The 19,773-nt window shown below is 38.1% G+C and overlaps 1 protein-coding gene across 5 annotated transcripts; it reads left to right on the top strand.

Annotated features, from left to right (window-relative positions):
- Positions 1–1,767: 1,767 nt before the first annotated feature.
- Positions 1,768–19,471, top strand: stag2a (STAG2 cohesin complex component a). 5 transcript variants are annotated; one of them, XM_083890583.1, is made up of 34 exons: positions 1,768–1,905; positions 4,359–4,484; positions 4,616–4,694; positions 4,841–5,005; positions 5,207–5,303; positions 5,390–5,466; positions 5,557–5,761; positions 5,847–5,998; positions 6,514–6,587; positions 6,836–6,959; positions 7,171–7,269; positions 7,393–7,472; positions 9,307–9,414; positions 9,581–9,689; positions 9,810–9,927; positions 10,043–10,146; positions 10,788–10,880; positions 10,992–11,081; positions 11,166–11,369; positions 11,491–11,561; positions 12,713–12,800; positions 12,901–12,981; positions 13,162–13,254; positions 13,625–13,799; positions 13,896–14,035; positions 14,122–14,223; positions 14,430–14,578; positions 14,688–14,816; positions 14,908–15,116; positions 15,203–15,443; positions 15,673–15,783; positions 15,864–15,990; positions 16,401–16,478; positions 17,547–19,471. In XM_083890583.1, the coding sequence occupies exons 2-34, from the start codon at positions 4,441–4,443 to the stop codon at positions 17,568–17,570; spliced, it is 3,840 nt and encodes a 1,279-aa protein (XP_083746709.1). In that variant the 5' UTR covers positions 1,768–1,905; positions 4,359–4,440; the 3' UTR covers positions 17,571–19,471. The 5 variants fall into 5 exon arrangements, with proteins under 5 accessions (XP_083746709.1, XP_083746706.1, XP_083746707.1 ...); XM_083890580.1 differs by having other exon boundaries at positions 15,206–15,443; XM_083890581.1 differs by having other exon boundaries at positions 5,390–5,761.
- The last annotated feature ends 302 nt before the right edge of the window (positions 19,472–19,773 follow it).

The raw sequence follows: 19,773 nt of genomic DNA on the forward strand, positions 1-19,773 counted from the left end.
TAAAGTCAGTGTAATTCTTTTCGTATTTTGTTTCAATTGCCTTATACTATTATATGTCCTATCAGAAGCTCTTTCTGCGCAAAAAAAATAGGCCTAACTTTTATAACTTTTAATGTATTTATTTTTATTCTTATCACCGGGTACAAAATCTACATGGACAACGTTTCTATATGCACATAAAATGAGCTGAAAATGACCACATCACATATACATTTTATATACATATATATATTTATATATTATATATGTTTAGGTCTTCACCAAAATAAATTTGAGTTAATAATTAACTTTAATTCTTTTTTTTTTTTATCGTACAGAACATAAGAAGCTGTACACATACACTGTAAGCATTGTTGTTTTTGCTGTTTACAACTCGCTGTAAATCTAAAACCTTCACATATATTGGATTACATCAAATGTTTCTCTGTTAACATACACATGACAAGAAAACAATTATTCAAAGTTGCCTCAATAACAGTTCGGCGAACAACTCAGACTCATTGGATTGTCTCTGATATTCCTCTGCACAAATCATAAAAACAATGGACAGTTCTTCTAAGACTCCTAGATAGTGTTTCACAGTGGCAGATTTAAGTATTTGCTTATGGGAGCCCAACTTGTTCTAAAAATGTCAATTTTCAGATGCAGATATGCCGTTATCTTCTTCATTATGTATACTGCCTTCACTCTTTGAGGTATAGTAGGAGGAAGTGGTTTAAGCCACGATAGGGTTATCGTCTTCCTAGCTATTAATAATAGCACTTGTAATAGATACAGCTTCCTGCAAAGAAAAGGTCAATCTGCACACGAGTGGTCGTAACTGGAGAAAGACTCAGAGCATAGTGAGCCCTCAACATTTATACCTGGGGATCATCCTTTTCAGATCTCTTTATCTGGGAAAGGGTCTGCCCCCTCAGGCCGTGCTTTCACACCTCTTTGTCTACTGCAGGTAGACAGGAGTTGACTCCCCTGCAGGATGTTGTATTTGGATGCAAGTTGAGTCTAGACAGCCTAATTGGAATACACAAAAAGACCTGGTATCTTGTGTTAGGAAAGGAGTGTTGTGCAGCTGTAGCTCTGAGACAAAGAAATTGAATTTACCATGACAGGAGTGCTCCAATAATATAAAACTTTGGGGTCAGAGATAAGTCAATCCTCACACACATCTTCCCAGCATGTATCTTCGATACTGACATATATTTCTGACTCCCACTTCCCTTTTATATCAAATGCTTGATATAAAAGGGCATCGAGCATTCCCTGGCATCATCAAATTTAAACATTTATAAATTTGTAACACAAATGTATGGCGTTTAAGTAAACGCCATTCCTTGTGTGACATCAAGTAACTTCTCAGTTCCAGACTTTTTGGGTGCACTTGATCCACTCATTTTTAATCTTACATTTGCTTGGAGTTATCTTGTCCAAAAGAGGTAGCGCCTCAAGCAGCACTGCTGCATATGAACCTTTTTCTAGCAAGAGCCAATTTCTTTCTTTATTTTGCAATAACTTGCAATAATTTTGCACATGTGCAGTATGAAGTTAAATGTGTGATTCAGGTCGATGCGGGATATACAGAGAGATGCCATGTGTAGATGTTTACAACAGTGAGGTAACCGAGCCTCAAGCAGTGACCAGCACCGACTGACAGGATATGGCCTCTTACCAGCAGTTCGCGGTGTCACCGACAGGTGGTGTGTGTGCGCTGCATTTACAACGCAAATACAAACTGTACCTTGCTATGTTCGCCACTAAGGAGCCCTCTAACGCCAGTTGGCAATTAAAAGTATAGTTTTGAGAATTGGAAAATGACATTTAGTGCAGTAAATTAACGAAAGCAGCCTCTCTGTATAGTGCGACACGTTGGGATTTTGCGGTTTTAGTCCCTCTTTGATTTAAAACAAGGTAAGTTGTAAAATGGCGGATAGCGAATGTTAACATCCAATGAGTTTGACAGTAATGCTGCTGCTAGTTAGCTTAATTACCAATTTGACATTATTGTTTGCCGAAATCCGTGTCAAAATTGTTCTTTGCCGAAATAAATTACAATCGACATGACTGCTAAGGACGCTGTCATGAACGCTTCCAGTTTCTGTTAAGTCGTAGTCTCGTTAGCCAGCTAACAACTGTGCTAGCCCAGTTAGCAACACATCTGATGCTGTGTCGGTATCAAACCCCTAACATGGATCCAAGTTCGTAACTCGTGCGAATTAAGAAGTTAAGGATGGTGCCTGCGTTTAACTACATAGGTGCCTCGGCTATTGTCACGTCGTAAAAGTAAGATGTGCTTGCGTTAGCCTGGGACTGAGCTGCTTAGCCGTCGTAGCAATGACAGCACCTCAGGGGTTGACGAGAGGAGAGAACCAGTAGCAGCAGCCTCGCAAACATCTGTGGTGCTGTTTGTAGTTCGGAAGTATACAACTGCGCCTGTCTGAAACGTTCTGGGCTCGACCTATTTCATAATAGAAGTCATGTAAAAGTGCAGTGTAACAACGACCAGCCATAAATAACTGAAACACTGCATTATTTGTCCATCTAAATATCGTCACGCATTATTTTGTACTATAGATTTCCATATGTGGACTCAGGAAGTTCAGAGCAACACCTACCGTGTTATTACGTGCAGTACATTTTGGAGTCAGGAATTTATTGTTATTTGTGTCAATCGGGAAGAATAAAAGTTATAATTTTTTTTAGTGTTGTTCCTTTATTACAGATGTCATACTGTGACATTACAACCGGACCAATGGTAAGGCCAGTATGCCTGTCAGGGGAAAACCATTTTGACAATCCCTTCAAGTTAAGGTTAAAGAGGTCAATTCAAGCCCATCTGTAACGTAGGGATAGTTTTCTTTGAATTGTATAGCAAATTATGAAAAATAATAATAAGAATTTGCAAAAAAAAGTTCATATGTTTCAATCCACTGTTGTTAAAGTGACAGCATCAGGGAACTATGGTGGCCTGTACACACCAAATACATGTCGTATTCCTTTGTTTGCATAGTAAGCTTCTGCTTCTGCTCTGGACCTTTAGGCAAATATTTGGGTTTAGTTTGCTGAGATAAGCAGGAGGTGGTGCAAACTTATATATATTATACATATTACTAAATGTCACATTGAAATGTGGAAGCTAGAATGTCATTTCAGTTATTTTTAAAACTAATGTTTGCATTGCCCTTATATTTTTATATAACTCTCTCAAGCGTAAAAGGTATATGCAATATTTTAAGATTGTTTCATATTTATTTTTTTCATTCAGGTGTATTAAAAGCAGGATGAGGGTCAGATTGCCCTATGTTTTCTCAACGGTCATATTGATCAGAGTTATCAATTGTTCCTAAGTGTAGCTACCATGTTTAACACTAAACAATATCACCATGCTGATATACCCCACACTTTATGCAAGAGGTCACCTAATAAAATTAAGACACAAATTAATTGTCACTGCTCAGTTGCATCAAAAAATACATAAACACTCATTGCCCTCATATAAAGATGTGCTTGATTAAAATAATAAAATAATTCAGTGCCATACAAATAAGCACTGCTTCATTCTGAAGTACCTTTCTTTTGCATTTGACTGTTGCATGTCATATTTAGCAACATTGACTCTACTCATTGGTGCCTTTTACTAGGGATGTATCGGCTCAATAGTATCGGCAATAATAACAGTATTATATATTAAATTCACTGCAGAAGAGACTAAATGACCTCTGTGGTTGGGCACTAGGATAATATAAGTGTGTATACATATAAATACATGTGTGTTAATCGGTTATCACCCCAATAAGAGTGTACTTTATAGGTCAGAATTATTAATGATAATTATTTTCCACTGTTTATTTCTCCGAAATTATGATGGCGTGTCAAATTGTACAATACAAGAACTGTGAATTATATATAACAGAATAAACACACATAGTGGCACTGAAGTGCCTGTGTCAAATGGTAACTGGTGAGCTTGTCTCACATTATGTGAACAAACATCAGTCACCTACAAGGGCGTTATTTTCTTTTTTGTATCTACTGGAAATCACTGCTTTCACTGTGTCCAGGGATTTTTTTGTGTTTCACACAGGGACTTGACTTATTCCAGTTTTAGTTTTTGGTATCAGTATAGATATTACTGTGATGACTTTAGGTGATCCACATGGTTATTATCATGTAAAGTGGACAAACCGGCTGGTGCATCTAATGGCCTGATGGGCTCTGTCTGATAATGTTAACAAACAGTGTTCACTCTGTACGTTTATTGATATTAAACTTCGCCCTAGATCTACTTTGATAAGTGAATTTCTGTTGGTTATGTTTGTGGAGTCCTAAATTAACTTATTCTTCAAATGTGACTTCTTTTTCAGGTGCAGTTGAAGAGATACCTCTTGCTTGGTGTCCAGAGCAGTTGACGCACTCACTTCAGCAGATCCAGAAAATGTTTGAGAAATGATAGCAGAGCAGGAATTGCACTCAGAGATTCCATTTCCTCAGTAAGCATTGCATCACACAAATGTATTGTCAAATTTAACTTTATTTGTGAATGCTTTTTTTGGTGTTTGTGTCCCCTTCTTTGGAACATAAGAATGTCCGTAATGATACTGAATGTATGTGTTGTTCACAGAGAGGCAGAAGCTCAGTTGTCCTCAGATACTGACCTCGAGGACCCTGATGGCAAAAATGCAAAGGCAGGAAAGGGCATGGTATGTCTTTCAAACTATTCATGAATCTCCTTTCCATACAACAGTCTGGACAAGTCACTGCAAATGATTCCAGTAACAAGATAAGGTATTACACATGAATTACAGTTGGATCATAACTCGGCATCCGACATCTTTCTCCTTAATAGGCAGGAAAGAAAGGGAGGAAGGCCCTTGGAGACAAGGCCAAAGGTGGTGGAGCAGGCAGGGGCCTTGGTCTTGGCCTTGGCTGGAGGAATGGCCATCATCAGGAGAACGGGATGGAGAATATGACCCTTTTTGAGGTGGTTAAAATGGGGAAGAGTGCCACACAGGTGGGTGCACCCATATTTTTTGTTCCTTGTACCTGAAAGTATTTTGACATGATTTTGATATGAGATGGCACATATATGATATCTTTGGAAATTGATTATGCTGTACTATACTGTTTTGGTTATGTCTTTGAGCAGATGATCACATTTTTAGTATGGAGTTAATTCATATATCAATGATCTGTGCGATGTTTTTTATTTCAGTCTGTTGTCGATGACTGGATTGAGGCCTACAAACATGACAGGGACGTTGCTCTCTTGGATTTAATAAACTTTTTCATTCAGTGCTCTGGCTGTAAAGGTGAGTGTATGGCAGTAAGGTGGCAGCTGTTGGCTGTTTAACGTGCTTTATTGCTCTTTATTGTCATTGTGTGATTCTTCACATAGGTGCTGTGAGCGGAGAGATGTTCAGGCATATGCAGAACTCTGAGATCATTCGGAAAATGACAGAGGAGTTTGATGAGGTGATGCAACCTGTGTTTAAAAGAAATGTTTTCAATAGGTGTGATATGTTTGACCTTAATCTTATTATCTCTCTGCTAATCATCAAACAGGACAGTGGTGACTATCCATTAAGTATGTCAGGGCCACAATGGAAGAAATTCAAAATAAGTTTCTGTGACTTCATTGCGGTTCTGGTGCGTCAGTGTCAGTACAGCATCATCTATGATGAGTATATGATGGACACACTCATCTCGCTGCTCACAGGCCTGTCTGACTCACAGGTCAGGGCGTTCAGACATACAAGCACACTTGGAGGTACATTTTCATTGTGCACTTTTGGTGTCGTACATTGTGCTGTTGTTCCGTCAGGTGTTTATCTGTACTTTGTCGTCTTTGCCAGCCATGAAGCTGATGACAGCTTTGGTGAACGTCGCTCTGAACCTGAGCATCAACATGGACAACACACAGAGACAGTATGAGGCGGAGAGGAACAAAGTTGCTGCAAAAAGGGCCAATGATAGGCTGGAGCTCCTGTTACAGAAGCGGAAAGAGGTGAGAGGAAAAATAAATTGCAACTATACTTTGACTCTCATGCCAGATTCCGTTATTGGTAGTCATCGTCTTCCACCATACAGAAAATGTATTTGTGCTCTTGAGTAGGATTTTAAGAACTCACTTACTTGTGTTTTTAAAGTTCGTACAATGTATGAAATAGTTGTGTTAATATTAAAGAGCATTACAATCATTGTAATATTAATTGTTATTAATGTTGGGATATGTGTGTTTATTTTTTTGACTTTATTTATTTACTTGTGTAATTGTGCATAATGTTCATATAGTCAAAATGCCCATGAACAAATAGTTTACAGGGTTTGATTTAACCTCTTCATATCTTCATGATGTCGTCATTTAGAGTTGATGCAGGAATAGGGATTTACTGGTTTTGTTTTAGCATATATTTATATTATATTTACATATTAATTGAGCAGAGTAGAATTTTGGGGGAATTCTGTTCTTGCATTCTCATGCAAATTATTAAAAAGTGCCACATTATGTTTTCATTTCAGCTTCAAGAAAATCAAGACGAAATTGAAAATATGATGAATGCGATTTTCAAAGGAGTGTTTGTTCACAGATATCGGTATGTGACTCTTAAGACCTCTCTACACTACATACAGTACAGTTCATCCGGACAGAATTCACCGAGGTGCCCTCAACATAGCTCAACATTCAACAATTTGGTGCCATCTAGTGTGAAAATGATGTCAGCACCACTATGACTGCCTGTTTTATTTTGTAGATTTAAACACAGATTAACTGTGAGGTTTACACATTGCAACAGTCTACACCCACTGACTAAATCCTAATCAGTTCTCTTGTGTTTGCCAGTGATGCTATTGCTGAAATTCGAGCTATTTGTATTGAGGAGATTGGAGTGTGGATGAAGTTGTACAGCGATGCCTTCCTCAATGACAGTTACCTGAAGTATGTTGGCTGGACGATGCATGACAAGGTGAGCTAACGTTTTTCTAATTTGATAAAACAAATTGAAGCTGCTGTTGGTGCAATACTTTCTTCTCTCTCTCTCTCTCTCTCTCTCTCTCTCTCTCTCTCTCTCTCTCTCTCTCTATATATATATGCTTTATTAGTATAATAACATTCTCTTATAGGCTTGCTAGTTCTATTTGTTGAAAATAAGCAAGTGTTCTCTACTTTGATTCAAGCAAGGTGAGGTGCGACTGAAGTGCCTGACTGCCCTGCAAGGCCTCTTCTACAGCAGAGATCTTGGTATTCGACTGGAGCTCTTCACGAGTCGCTTCAAGGTCAGTTTTTGAAAGAAGTTCCTAAAGCATTATTAAATAGTGAAATATTCATGGTTGTTTCACTTATTTCCTCCATATATGCACATGCATTATGATCAATTTTTAACTTATTATCATTGACAGGACCGCATTGTGTCCATGACTCTTGATAAGGAATATGATGTCGCAGTACAAGCCATTAAACTTCTGACACTTGTCTTACAGTAAGTAATTTCTTCTCTTGAATGGAAACATAATATCTTAAGATATTAAATCAAATAAAGTCAACATAAGAAACACTAGGGATGGATGTGGCAGGGATGCAAAGGGTAGGCTTTGGCCAGACGGCCCAGGTTTTTGAACCTGCGCTCGTTAGGTGTCCACCAGAGTGCAGGATCTTGACTGGGTGAGATTCCCCTGCCCTAAACAAGCGCAAGCTCGTTCGCACTGCACGCACGTGCGCACACACTTGGACACACACCGCCACTCGAGATGTTGTCACCATGGAGTGGAGAACGTTTCAGGCCTCATACTGCAAACCAGCCTTTAAGCACCACGGACAGCGGCCGAAGCTCCGTAGAGTTACCTTACTGACCCGCCACCATCTATTCCAGGGGTGTCAAACTCAAATACAGAGTGGGCCAAAATTTAAAACTGAACAAAGCCGCGGGCCAAGGTTGAACAAATTAACCTTTTAATAGGGACCCAAACAAGTTTTGCATTGAATATTGAACAAGCAAGGCTTATATAACTTTATAGTGACATGCAAAATCGAGTTTCAAATAATAATAATAATAATTAAAAAATATCAATGGCATATCAAATAAAATTTAAATAAAAATTGAACGCACCCTAAATACAGGCTAATAATACATTTGAAAATAAAATAACAATAATGAATGAATCAAACATTCAAGCCTTGAAGTAGCAAGAGAAAGTGCATGAATAAAATGTTAATTATTGCTCAGTTTGCTACACTGATTTGCTTTAACACTGAATATGGAACAAGCAACGCTTATATAACTTAAAAGTGCAAAATCAACTTTCAAAAAACAAACGAAAAAACATCAATGGCATATTAAATAAAATTTAAATAAAAAATTGAATGCCTCTTTTCTATTTGCAGCCTTCTGAGGTAAATATCAACATTAACTTTTTCCACAAGCTAATAAATTTGAAAATAAAATAACAATGAATAAATCAACCTTTCATGGCCTTGTTACTGCTCAGTTTGCGACACACTGATCTAATCTGATGTGCCCAAGACAGATACCTGGCATCTTTTCTTGGATGCTAGTTCATTAATGTTGTGGTTCAGGCTTTGAGCTGAGGCAACCTTCATTATCGAACGAAGGTGTTCATCAGTCAGACGTATCCTGTGAGACGTTTACGTCATCTTCATTGAGGAGAAAAGTTGCTCACATAGATAAGTGTATAATAATTCCGGCAGGCCAGCTCTAATGTTAATTTGATATTGCCTCAAGGGCCAAATGAAATTACACGGCGGGCCAAATTTGGCCCGCGGGCCAGAGTTTGACACCCATGATCTATTCCATTCACAAAAACGGGCCTGTGACTCATCCTCCTCAATGTGCGCACCATCATCTGAGACTGCAGGGAGCCTGGACAGCAGGCTCAACTTTTCGTGCACAGCTTCCTTAACCTCGTTGGTCGTGAACTTTAGGTGTTTGGGGCATGGATCCAAAAAGGATGCGGTATTTAACAAATACACATAAAAATCCCACAAGCCCTGCCCTCTAACATTTTGACTTTTTTTGAGGTGAGCATGTGTTGATTGTTAGTCAATTTGTTGAAAAAAAAATCCCTAATAAACACAAATAATCTTAACCAGACATTGGAGTCTCAAATATTTGGGGACAAATTCAAGACTTTCCCATCATTGAATGTTACTAAGTATGAAATGGCAGTTTTCCTATGTTTCGAAAATGGTATTTGCAAAGATTTAGCTACAGAACTGTCTACCTTTAACATCTAACTAACTACTTCTCTTCATATTGATTCCACTTGCTCTTAAACAGTGTGTGTCTCGTCTAACAGGAGTAGTGATGAGGTCCTGACTGCAGAGGATTGTGAGAGTGTATATCACCTAGTATACTCAGCACATCGACCCATTGCTGTTTCAGCAGGAGAATTTCTTTTTAAGAAGTAAGTCTAACTGTGCATCTAAAAGTACATTTAATGTGAATATACTTTTCCCATAAATTGCTTTGGTAACAGTTAGCAGCTTGACACAGTAATTACACAAAATTAAGACTGATTGTATCAGTGTTAATAATTAGATGTTAACAATGTTTTTGTACTGTTATTTAAGACTCTTTAGTCATAGAGGTCCAGAGGAGGAGGGGTTACCCAGGAGGGGCAGGCAGAGCCTCAATGGCAGCCTTATCAAAACGACTGTCTTCTTCTACTTGGAGAGTGAGGTAACCAGATCTTTGTGTTCCTTAACCCGATGCTCAACATGGGAACAGGATTAGATCACTTCTATTTTTTAAATAATTTATCTAAGTGAAGAATTTTGTTTGATAACATTTGACATACAGCTCCATGAACATGGCGCATACTTGGTGGACAGTTTATGGGAGTGTGGGTCAGAGCTGCTGAAGGATTGGGAGACTATGATTAGCCTGTTGCTGGATGAGCCCATGCAAGGGGAAGAAGGTAAGAGACAGCATTTCTGATTTTCAACTGCAGTATGATTGAAATTGATTGTTTTAAACTTCTCTTTTGTCTGCTAATTTTGTTGTCAGTAACTTTATGCGTTTGGGATTTTTAGCGCTGTCTGATCGGCAGGAGACGGCTCTGGTTGAAATCATGCTCTGTGCTGTTAGGCAGGCATGTGAATGTCATCCTCCTGTGGGCAGAGCCTCAGGGAAGAGGGTGAGTCCTTGGTTGCTATGCTGAACAGAGAGAGGATTTAAGCATTTCTTCAATTATTTTAATTTGGTTAAAAAAGTGAAGTCTGGAAAGTAGGACACAATTAGCAGTTAGCCACCAGGGGGCGACTCCACTGAAGGAACTCCATTTGAATGTGTGTATGGGAAAACGAGCTGTTTTTATCTTGACAAAAAAGGGTGAAAAACACAAATAGTTTTCATGTTTTATCTGCCACATCCAGTTGAAATACCTCCCCAAAAACTATTAAAGTACTACGTAAAATTGTTTTATTTTATTTCAAAGTCGTTCTTCTACACTTTAGAGGTTGGGTATCAACTTGCGTACTGTAGTTCTTTAAATAGAGTATATATGTATTTATGTAACTTTACATTTTATCTTAATTTTAAGTATCAAATAGGTTTTGCGGCTCCAGATTTATTTTATTTGGGTGAAGAGGGGACAAAAATGGCTCTTTTCATTTTAAAGGTTGCAGACCCCTGATCTAGAGGAAAATAGACATAAAAGCACAACACAAAGGCTTCACTATATTTTCCGAGGAGTTTTTCGTTTTGAAACTTGAAGACTATTTCAGTATTAATATAGTCTATGTTGTTAACATTTTTGTGGTTTTATGTATTTAAAAGGTCCTGAATGCTAAGGAGAAGAAAACACAGCTGGATGATCGGACACGGATCACGGAGATGTTTGCCGTTGCGTTGCCTCTGTTACTGGCAAAGGTGAAGACTTGCATTTTAGAAACAGCTGGCAGTTAACTGTCTGCATATTCTCGAAAACATAATTATTAACCATCAATTCAACCCATCTATGCCTCTCTGTTTTTATCATAGTACTGTGTTGATATTGATAAGGTGACCAATTTGCTACAAATACCAAAGCACTTTGATCTTGACATCTACACAACTGGTCGGTTAGAAAAGGTTTGTCAGTTTTTACACTTGTTCTTAATCTTGCAACTAAAATTGCATTCAATGCCACTGAAACAATTGTATTTTCTATTCAAGCATTTGGATGCCTTGTTGCGGCAAATATGGGAAGTAGTGGATAAGCACACTGAATCTGAAGTCCTGGAGGCCTGCTCTACCACATACCATTATCTCTGTAATGAGGAGTTCACCATCTACAACCGTGTGGACATTGCCCGCTCCCAGCTTCTCGACGAGCTTGTAGACAAGTTCAATATGCTCCTCGAAGACTTCCTGCAAGAAGTGGGTGCACTGAGTTGGTTCTTTGCATGTATTGTGTGAAAGAATATGGACAGAAGCAAAACCAATAGCAAAAGTCCAGTATTTCACAGGTTGGATGTTTTCTTTGTCTCTTATTTCTTAGGGTGAAGAACCAGATGATGATGACGTCTACCAGGTTTTATCGACACTCAAGAAGATCAGTGCTTTCCACAAGTAAGCCTTTTGTGTGCTCATGATTGCAATAGTCATTTTTGTGATATGATAACGTGTGAAGAATAACAGTATAATAGCTAGAAAGTGCTGTGAGTGCATGTAGGTTTGCCAATGCTTATAAACCCTATTTAACACATACATTTTTGAATGTAACCATTGTGTAGTACAGGGGTGTCAAAGTCAAATGACTTGGGGGCCAATGAGCGTCTAGTGTGGTCAAGAGGGGGCTGGCCTAGAGAACAAAACTTGGCGAAAAAATTATATCACACATATACTTCCTAATACTATTTATGATGCAAAATGAATCTATTAATATGAAAAACAGAGACATTTATTACAAATTACATAAATAATAATGTGGACAACTGTAATTAAAACACCAAACTAGGACTAGGAGTGCAGCAGTTCCCTGACCTCACTTTTGAATCACAAAACCTTTTGAAAATTTTCGACTTTGATGTGTCCTGCGCATTTATGTAGGTTGCAAATTGCCAAATTAGGCTACGTGCACAATGGAACTTCTGCCTAGCAACCGTGGCTGCTGGTACACTGGGCTGCTTCTGGGAAGTTGTGTTGTTGTTTCCCAAAGATGCTTTGGGACTATATAAATAGTATAGTCAATTTTATTAGTAAAAATGAGCAGGATACAAGAGAGAAGGTTATCGGATTAAAAAGTCAGAATGTCAGCCCTACATAAGCCCAGCGTACCAGCAACCACAGTTGCTAGGCGGAAGTTCCATTGTGCACGTTGCCTATCGGCACCAAAATTCAAAAAGGTTGACTTTTGAGTTGAGGCCATGGTCTTCCCGCCAAGATATGGGAAATTCGGTGGAACTCAACCTATGCTGAAGTTATAGGGCACTTCCTGTTTCATGGCGAATGGTCGAAATTTGCTAAAACGCAGAGATTTTGCTGCGGCCACGCCGCTTTGAATGCGCAAAACTTTCCCACAACTTTTCACCTTTGATGTGTGTAGTACAAATTGGACAAGTTTGCTCATTTATGTGACCAGAAAGCCTTGGATAAAATAATAATCTGAAGGATAACAATAAGTTTCTGACACAAATTCGTGGCTCGGCCCGAACAACACGGGCTGCCATTTTGACACCTGTGGTGTAGTATATTTACTTCCATTTTCTTGCCCCCTACAGTGCACATGACCTTTCCAAGTGGGATCTCTTCACCAGCAACTACAGACTTCTCAATACAGGTCTGCAGAATGGGGATATGCCTGAACAGGTATCAAAGTCCCAACTGTAGAGTCCTCTCTAAATTGTAACTAATCACTAAGTGGAACATCACAACTCATATGATTTGCTTGTTTTTCCCCCCTCCCCAGATTGTGGTTCAAGCAATGCAGTGCACACATTACGTCATCCTGTGGCATCTAGCAAAGGTTTCAGAGGGCAGTTCATTAAAGGTATTTCCGTATTATTGGTCCTGAACCATTTGTCTTTGCTCATTATGAATCTTTTTTCTGAGTGGCTGAAGACTGTTTTTCTTTTTTTTAATATGTTTAAATTAAAATCTGTCACTGATTCAAAAGGATTGTACTTGGTTTACCAACAGGACTGCTAAGCTAAACATTTGCTTTTTACAGGGAGATACAGTCACCTTGAGGAAACAGATGAGAGCCTACTCATTAATGTGTCAGCGTTATCTAAACAGTGTCAACACAGCAGTCAAGGAGCAGGTGGGTATGGATGGAGCCACCCTAGGGTCAGGCTGGGAAATCTTTTGCATTTGCCTCAATACGTTTGCGTTCCCTCCAGCTCCAGTTGGAGTATGAATCCTTTCCTGGGGGTGGGGGAAAGTGCCAAGCCACCCAAGGCCCAGGGAAAGCCTGGGAGCACCGGGGAGCAAGTGCCAGGCAGGGCTGCCTGAAGGCTGAGGAGGGAACAGAAAAGTTCTTGCGAGAGAATGCAAAGATTATTGAGAGTGAACGCAAAAGCATTTTGAAGGAACACAAACGTTGTTTTTTTCCACATAGCCAGTCCTTACCACCTCTGAAATTGTGGCTGATCTATGTTGTCATAAACACTGAGATGTTGTGTTTATTCCAGGCCTTCACTATACTGTGTGACCTTCTACTGATCTTCAGTCACCAAATCATGTCTTCAGGCCGGGAACAACTTGAGTCCCTGGTCTATATGCCAGACTCTTCTTTGCAGGCAGACCTGCTCAACTTTATCCTCGAACAAGTGTTCATTGATCAGGATGACGACAACAACAGCACAGGTCAGTCATGCACTGGAAACTGAGGCCTGGACTGCCACTTACTGTACATATGAACATGTAAATATTTTAATGCTTGGATTCTTTTTTATTTTTCAGATGGACATCATGACGATGAAGCCAGCAAAATCGAAGCTCTGCACAAGCGAAGGAACCTTTTAGCTGCCTATTGTAAATTAATTGTTTACAATGTTGTAGAAATAAACACTGGAGCAGACATTTTTAAACAGTACATGAGGGTAGGTTTCTAACCATTGTCAACTAATTGTAGAGTGGTGCCATCCCTTCACCTTTTATGAACAGTACCTCATCCCTTTTTCCTTAGTATTACAACGATTATGGTGACATCATCAAAGAAACGATGAGCAAAACACGGCAAATTGACAAAATCCAATATGCAAAAACACTCATACTCAGCCTTCAAAAGGTAAGATTCTTGGTCCTTGGGAGACATCCATTTGTAAAAAAATAACCTGTTTATTGTATTTTAGGGAATGCGGATTAGCAGTGTACATATTTATAAAATAATGACTATGACTTTCTTGAGATAGTATAGATCTCCAATGACTTAAGTTGAAGATTTTTATCTGTTGAATGTAGAAGCACCTGTAAAGAATCTTTTTTGTTTTTTAGTTATTTAATGAGATGTTGTCTGAACTTGGCTTCAATATCGACCGCTCATCATCAGCCTTCTGTGGCATTAAAGAGCTTGCCCGACGCTTCTCGTTAACTTTTGGGTTGGATCAGATTAAGACCAGGGAGGCGATTGCCATGTTACATAAGTAAGTACCAGTCCTGATAAAAGATTTTGTGACCCTTAAGACTTGCATGTAACTAAATTCTCACAGTAATGCATCTGTTCTTTCTTTATTGCCCTTTTGTTTGTTCTAGGGATGGGATTGAGTTTGCATTCAAAGAACCTAGTCCCCAAGGAGAGGGGAGTCCACCACTTCATCTACCATTTTTGGATGTTTTGAGTGAATTCTCAAGCAAACTACTTCGACAGGACAAGAGAACAGTGTACGTTTGTGCTGTTAAAATGTAACTTCATCATGCTGGGCAAAGAGCTTTCAAGATTGTGTTTGAATTTTTTTCATTCTGATTGCTGCAGTCACATGTACCTGGAGCGATTCATGACATTTCAGATGTCTCTGCAAAGAGAAGATTGCTGGTTGCCCCTCATCTCCTACAGGAACTCCCTGCAGGCAGGTGGAGATGATGACACCATGTCTGTTATCAGTGGCATCAGCAGTCGTGGGTCCACCATCAGGAGTAAAAAGTCCAAGCCAGCCACAGCTAGCAAAAGGAAACCTCCTGAAGGTAAGTAATCTGTGTTTCTGATGGTAAGAAACTAGGATTCACCAAATGTATTCTGTAATATCCAATTTGGTGATGACTTGCTTCAGCAGAAGAGAACAGCTGCAGCAGTAGTGATGGGATGTGGATGAACCGTGAGCAGAACGTGCAGACGCCAGTGATGATGCCTTCTCCCCACCTCACCTCTACGGTACTGAGGGATCCAAAGAAGATGAGGCCAGACGACAGCTACACAACTGCATACACCATGCCAACAGATCAGCATCCTCATCAGCCTGTGCCTCCCCAGCAGCAGTCGCACCATCACCACCAGGCTGCCATTGATTACAAGTAAAAAACCTCTCTGCAAACATACATTGGCTTCAGAAACAACCTCACATTTTACCCATTATTTTGCTGTTTATCTTATTTTAAATAGATACAATAATCTCAGAACCAGCTGTACTTTAATTTCACCTTGAAACTGGTGTTTGCAAATGTTGCTTTTAACAATATCTTGTGCTGTTTATGTTAAACTAATCTATGTTGACACTCTGAAATACTGGACACTGTCTCACAGCACACAGGTTACGTGGATGTTGACACAAAGGCAACAAGCTGAGGCCCGTCAGCAGCAAGAGCGAGTTAATATGCAGTATACTAAGATGAGGAATCACATGCAGCAAGCAATGTGAGTTTAGCATTTTTCGTTTCATATCTCACCAGTTTGCAGTTTGTGAAATAGTAAACATCGGTATTTGCTCTCCTCAGTCGTAGAGGCTCTGGACTCATGGAGGATGATGAGGAGCCAATAGTGGAGGATGTGATGATGTCATCTGAGGACCGCTTAGAGGACATCAACGAGGGCATGGATTTTGACACAATGGACATCGATTTGGTAATTCAAAAAAATGTTAACCTGTATTCTATAAAGCAAATGCAAACAGTAACATCTGTAACAATTTTCTGAAGAAATTGCCGTTGCAGTCTGCCTAAACATAAGTTACTCTGGCATGCTGTATTGAATTGATATGAATGAGAATTTGAAATGATATGTTTTCCGATTGAATTGCCTGAAGATCTGATGTGCTGCAACAACGTATTGTGTCACCAGCCTGAAAATGCTGGGATAGGAAGAATTTTAAAAAATGTAGTGGGTTTGTTTGCAGGAATCCCACGAAAAAATATTACAAATGTCATCAACTCTGCTCCCTCTTAACTTCAGCAAAAACATGTCATTTCATGGTCCAGTTGTTTTTTAAGTGTCCGCCTTTTTCACATTAAGCATTTGTTTTTTTTGCTTTTCAGCCGGCGTCAAAGAATCGCAGAGAAAGAAGTGAACTAAAGCCTGATTACTTTGATCCTTCTTCCATCATGGATGATTCGGTACGAATGTTTTTTTATTTGGTATTGTAGAGAAGCTGTGGGTAGTGTTCATTCACCTTTAAGCCTCATATCTTGAGTAGGGCTGCAATGATGAATCAATTATTAATTGATTACTAAATATTCATCAATTATTTTGATAATCAGTTAGATTTTTTTTATTATTATTGTTATTTAAAATAAGCTATAAAACCAAAAAAATCATTAAATCATTAAAACTGAATATTTTAGGTTTGTGGACAAAATAAAACATTATAATATCGAGTTTTGGGAAACAACCAGTCCAGTATAAACAGGGCCACCAACAATAAAAAACAACAATGATGCAAGATCGACTGGGGTCTGCGTCCATGCGCGTACACGTGACATTACGCATCTTGTGACAGCGAGCGTGCTCTTTCTGGCACGAAATAAAATCCGAAATCACACAAAATAAACTTCAAAATCGTCAGTGGACTCCTGGTTGGAGAATCCAGGAGGCTTTTTGTATATATTGGTTGTGCTCTATAGATTTAATTGCAAACTAAAACTGTTTTGTAAGTTAAATATGTGTTGCTGATTACAGCTTGAAGTGGCGATGAGGTCTTGAAAAAATCTTAAAAAGGTATTGAAATTAACTTCAGGATTCCTGCATATACCCTGGGTACGCACATTGGGGGAGGATGGTGGCAGATGGCAGTTTGATTGATGCATCACAAGCATTTTAATTGAAGTACTTAACTAACTTAACTGATTATAGACTTGAAGACATTTTGTTTAAACCTATCATATCTCCTATCAAGCATTTACTACATTGTCGGTTGGGAGTACTACACCAGAAATCAATTTTGAGTTTCAAATGCCCATCTCCTGTAGGAATATCAGGCCATCCTAATAACATAAACAATGTAAAGTCAATCAAAATGTCTGTAATCTGTAAAATCACTGTTAACCTAAATAGTTTGAATAAAATATTGAGTAAGCTGTGTACAAATCTCCAAGTGTGGAGAAAAACAATGTTTTCAAATGTTGCCATAATATTGTCATTTTAATGCATAATTTATTATGGATTTTCTTTGTGTTTGTTTTTAGGTTCTCAATGTTTCGATGTACTAAAAGAAGGATAGGATCGTTGGAGAATCGACAAAATTAAGAGCTGAGCAGAATGGACTGTTATGAATGGTTTTGTGAGACACCAATGTTTGCCTCGACAACAATTTGCTAACACTTTGAGGGAGAGCTTGGATTTTAATTTTATTCTGATACTTTCACACACCACACTTCAGTCACATGTTTTTTTTTTTAGTTGCTCTAAAAATAACTTGATGTTAGCTTTAACTGAGGTGAAGCTGTTTGCATTAATGAAAGTGCCAGTACAGACACTATGTCGCGGGTCACAGAAAATCAGATTAACAGTTTGTACCTTAAATATTTTTATTCAGCTGACAGAAATTGTGTGATGTACATACTGTAACATAGTGGCCAATATATAACTGAGGTGAACACAGTTTTATGACCACCAATAGATGGAAATCAAATATCCATGCAAAAATAATACTACCTTTATGAAGCTTTTAGCATTCACTAAAAACACTGCACTTTGTCAGATTAGGGTTAATTCATCTCTGGTAATTCAACAGCCATATTTAAAGAAAATAAAACCATCATGGGCTCAAATCAATGCCTCTGTGACACATTCTAAACATAAGACAACAGTGTAAACTTCAGAAATCAGCAACAATTTCAGGGCTTTTAAATTTGACTGCATTACATTGTAAAGCTGTTAATTAAATTGTGTTCACTTGATGTATTTTTAAACTGTAGATTTACGCACGGCATGTAGCCATATATTGGAACATGTACACGGTAAAGTATAATGTGAACTGATGTCTCATACTGTTCAAAGGCCTTGCCACAAATGATATATGGCATTTTCAGATTTATTTGTGATGGTATTTTTTAGAAACGTATGTGCTCTGCTTTTATACCTTGTAGATGACTTTGATTTATAGATATTTTGTAATGACAATCAAATGTAAATGAATGGTTTCTAATCGTGTTATTTCACACAGATGCTAAAATAATGATTTTAAATGGAACTGATTGTGTTTTGAAAAAGTAACTGCTTACTCCAATTGCTCAAATGTAGTAATTTGAAAAAATTGATTATTTTTTAACATGAGACATATTCACAATGTCATACATGAAATTGGGTCTCATCTTTAAAAATGTAATATCCTATATCTTGAATATTTTTCTTCACTGTATATTATCAAATATCCACTAACACAGATATGCCATAATTGCAGTCTTTTAAAGAAAGGGTTTGAAAAATAGACAAGGTTGTGTAGTGTTTTTCATTTTTCTCCCCTTGTTTTCTAGCGTGTAGAAAAAATTATTTCAAAAAGCCAATAAATTGGTTTACCACTGTTGTGTGTAAGACTTAAAGGATTATTATAAATTAAGACTTTATATAGTTATTCAGTCAAAATGATTGTATCAGAATTATATATGATACAGATACAAATGTATAATATATTGTGAATTGGTGCTCATTTTATATTTGCAGTTTGTGATTGCTTGAAATTCTAGGAAAAGAAAGAATAGAATGTCACTTTTCAGAGTTCTACCAATTGCAAGTATGGATACAGTCAGTTTTTTTTGTTTGTTTGTTTTTTGGATTTTTGTGATATTTCTTTACATTTGTGTTGGCCTGGTTGGCAGATTGGGATTTTATGAAACCTATTGTATCCATGTTGCAGTTTGTAATCCCTACACAATCTCACAATCACCTTGAGAAAGTGGTTACATGGTCATAAACATTACCATATACATACTTACCCTGTGAGGCAGGTGGGGAGAACCAGGTCTTAAAATTGACCTGTGATCATTTGATTATAAATTTTTTCAGTTTTTTTGCATTGAACTGCTGAAAATGTGCATACGTCTGTATGTTAACACATATTTAAATATATGTCTATATTAAATTTGTGTTTGTGTTCTATTTACAAAGTGCCCTTTGCATCCTTCTAAGATTTGTGTTTGTCTGGAGGTGTATCATGAAAGAATAAACCATCTGTCACCAAATGATTTTAAGAACATGGTTGTCAATTAATTCCTTTAACTTAGAATTTGAACGATGCACAGGTAAATGCAGTATATCTACTTTTATTTTGATATCACGATGTAGCTGTGGTATTTATACAAAGGTGGTGATTTGAATTGTGCTGTCATATTGTACTTTGACGTCGCCGAATGGGGATCTCTTTCAACCTAGCAGTGACGTATCGTGGCGCGGGTGTGCCACAGTCTGAACAAA

Source organism: Microchirus variegatus, assembly GCF_963457635.1.
Source record: "Microchirus variegatus genome assembly, chromosome: 5".
Taxonomy (NCBI): Eukaryota; Metazoa; Chordata; class Actinopteri; order Pleuronectiformes; family Soleidae; genus Microchirus; species Microchirus variegatus.

What these genes read in the sequence shown, in the direction of transcription:
- stag2a (XM_083890581.1), top strand. Translation starts at nt 4,441, where the DNA reads ATGATAGCAGAGCAGGAATTGCACTCAGAGATTCCATTTCCTCA. An exon ending in GCTGGACGATGCATGACAAG is followed by an intron (nt 6,960 to 7,170) that starts GTGAGCTAACGT and finishes CTTTGATTCAAG; the next exon opens with CAAGGTGAGGTGCGACTGAA. An exon ending in GCGATTGCCATGTTACATAA is followed by an intron (nt 14,579 to 14,687) that starts GTAAGTACCAGT and finishes TGTTTGTTCTAG; the next exon opens with GGATGGGATTGAGTTTGCAT.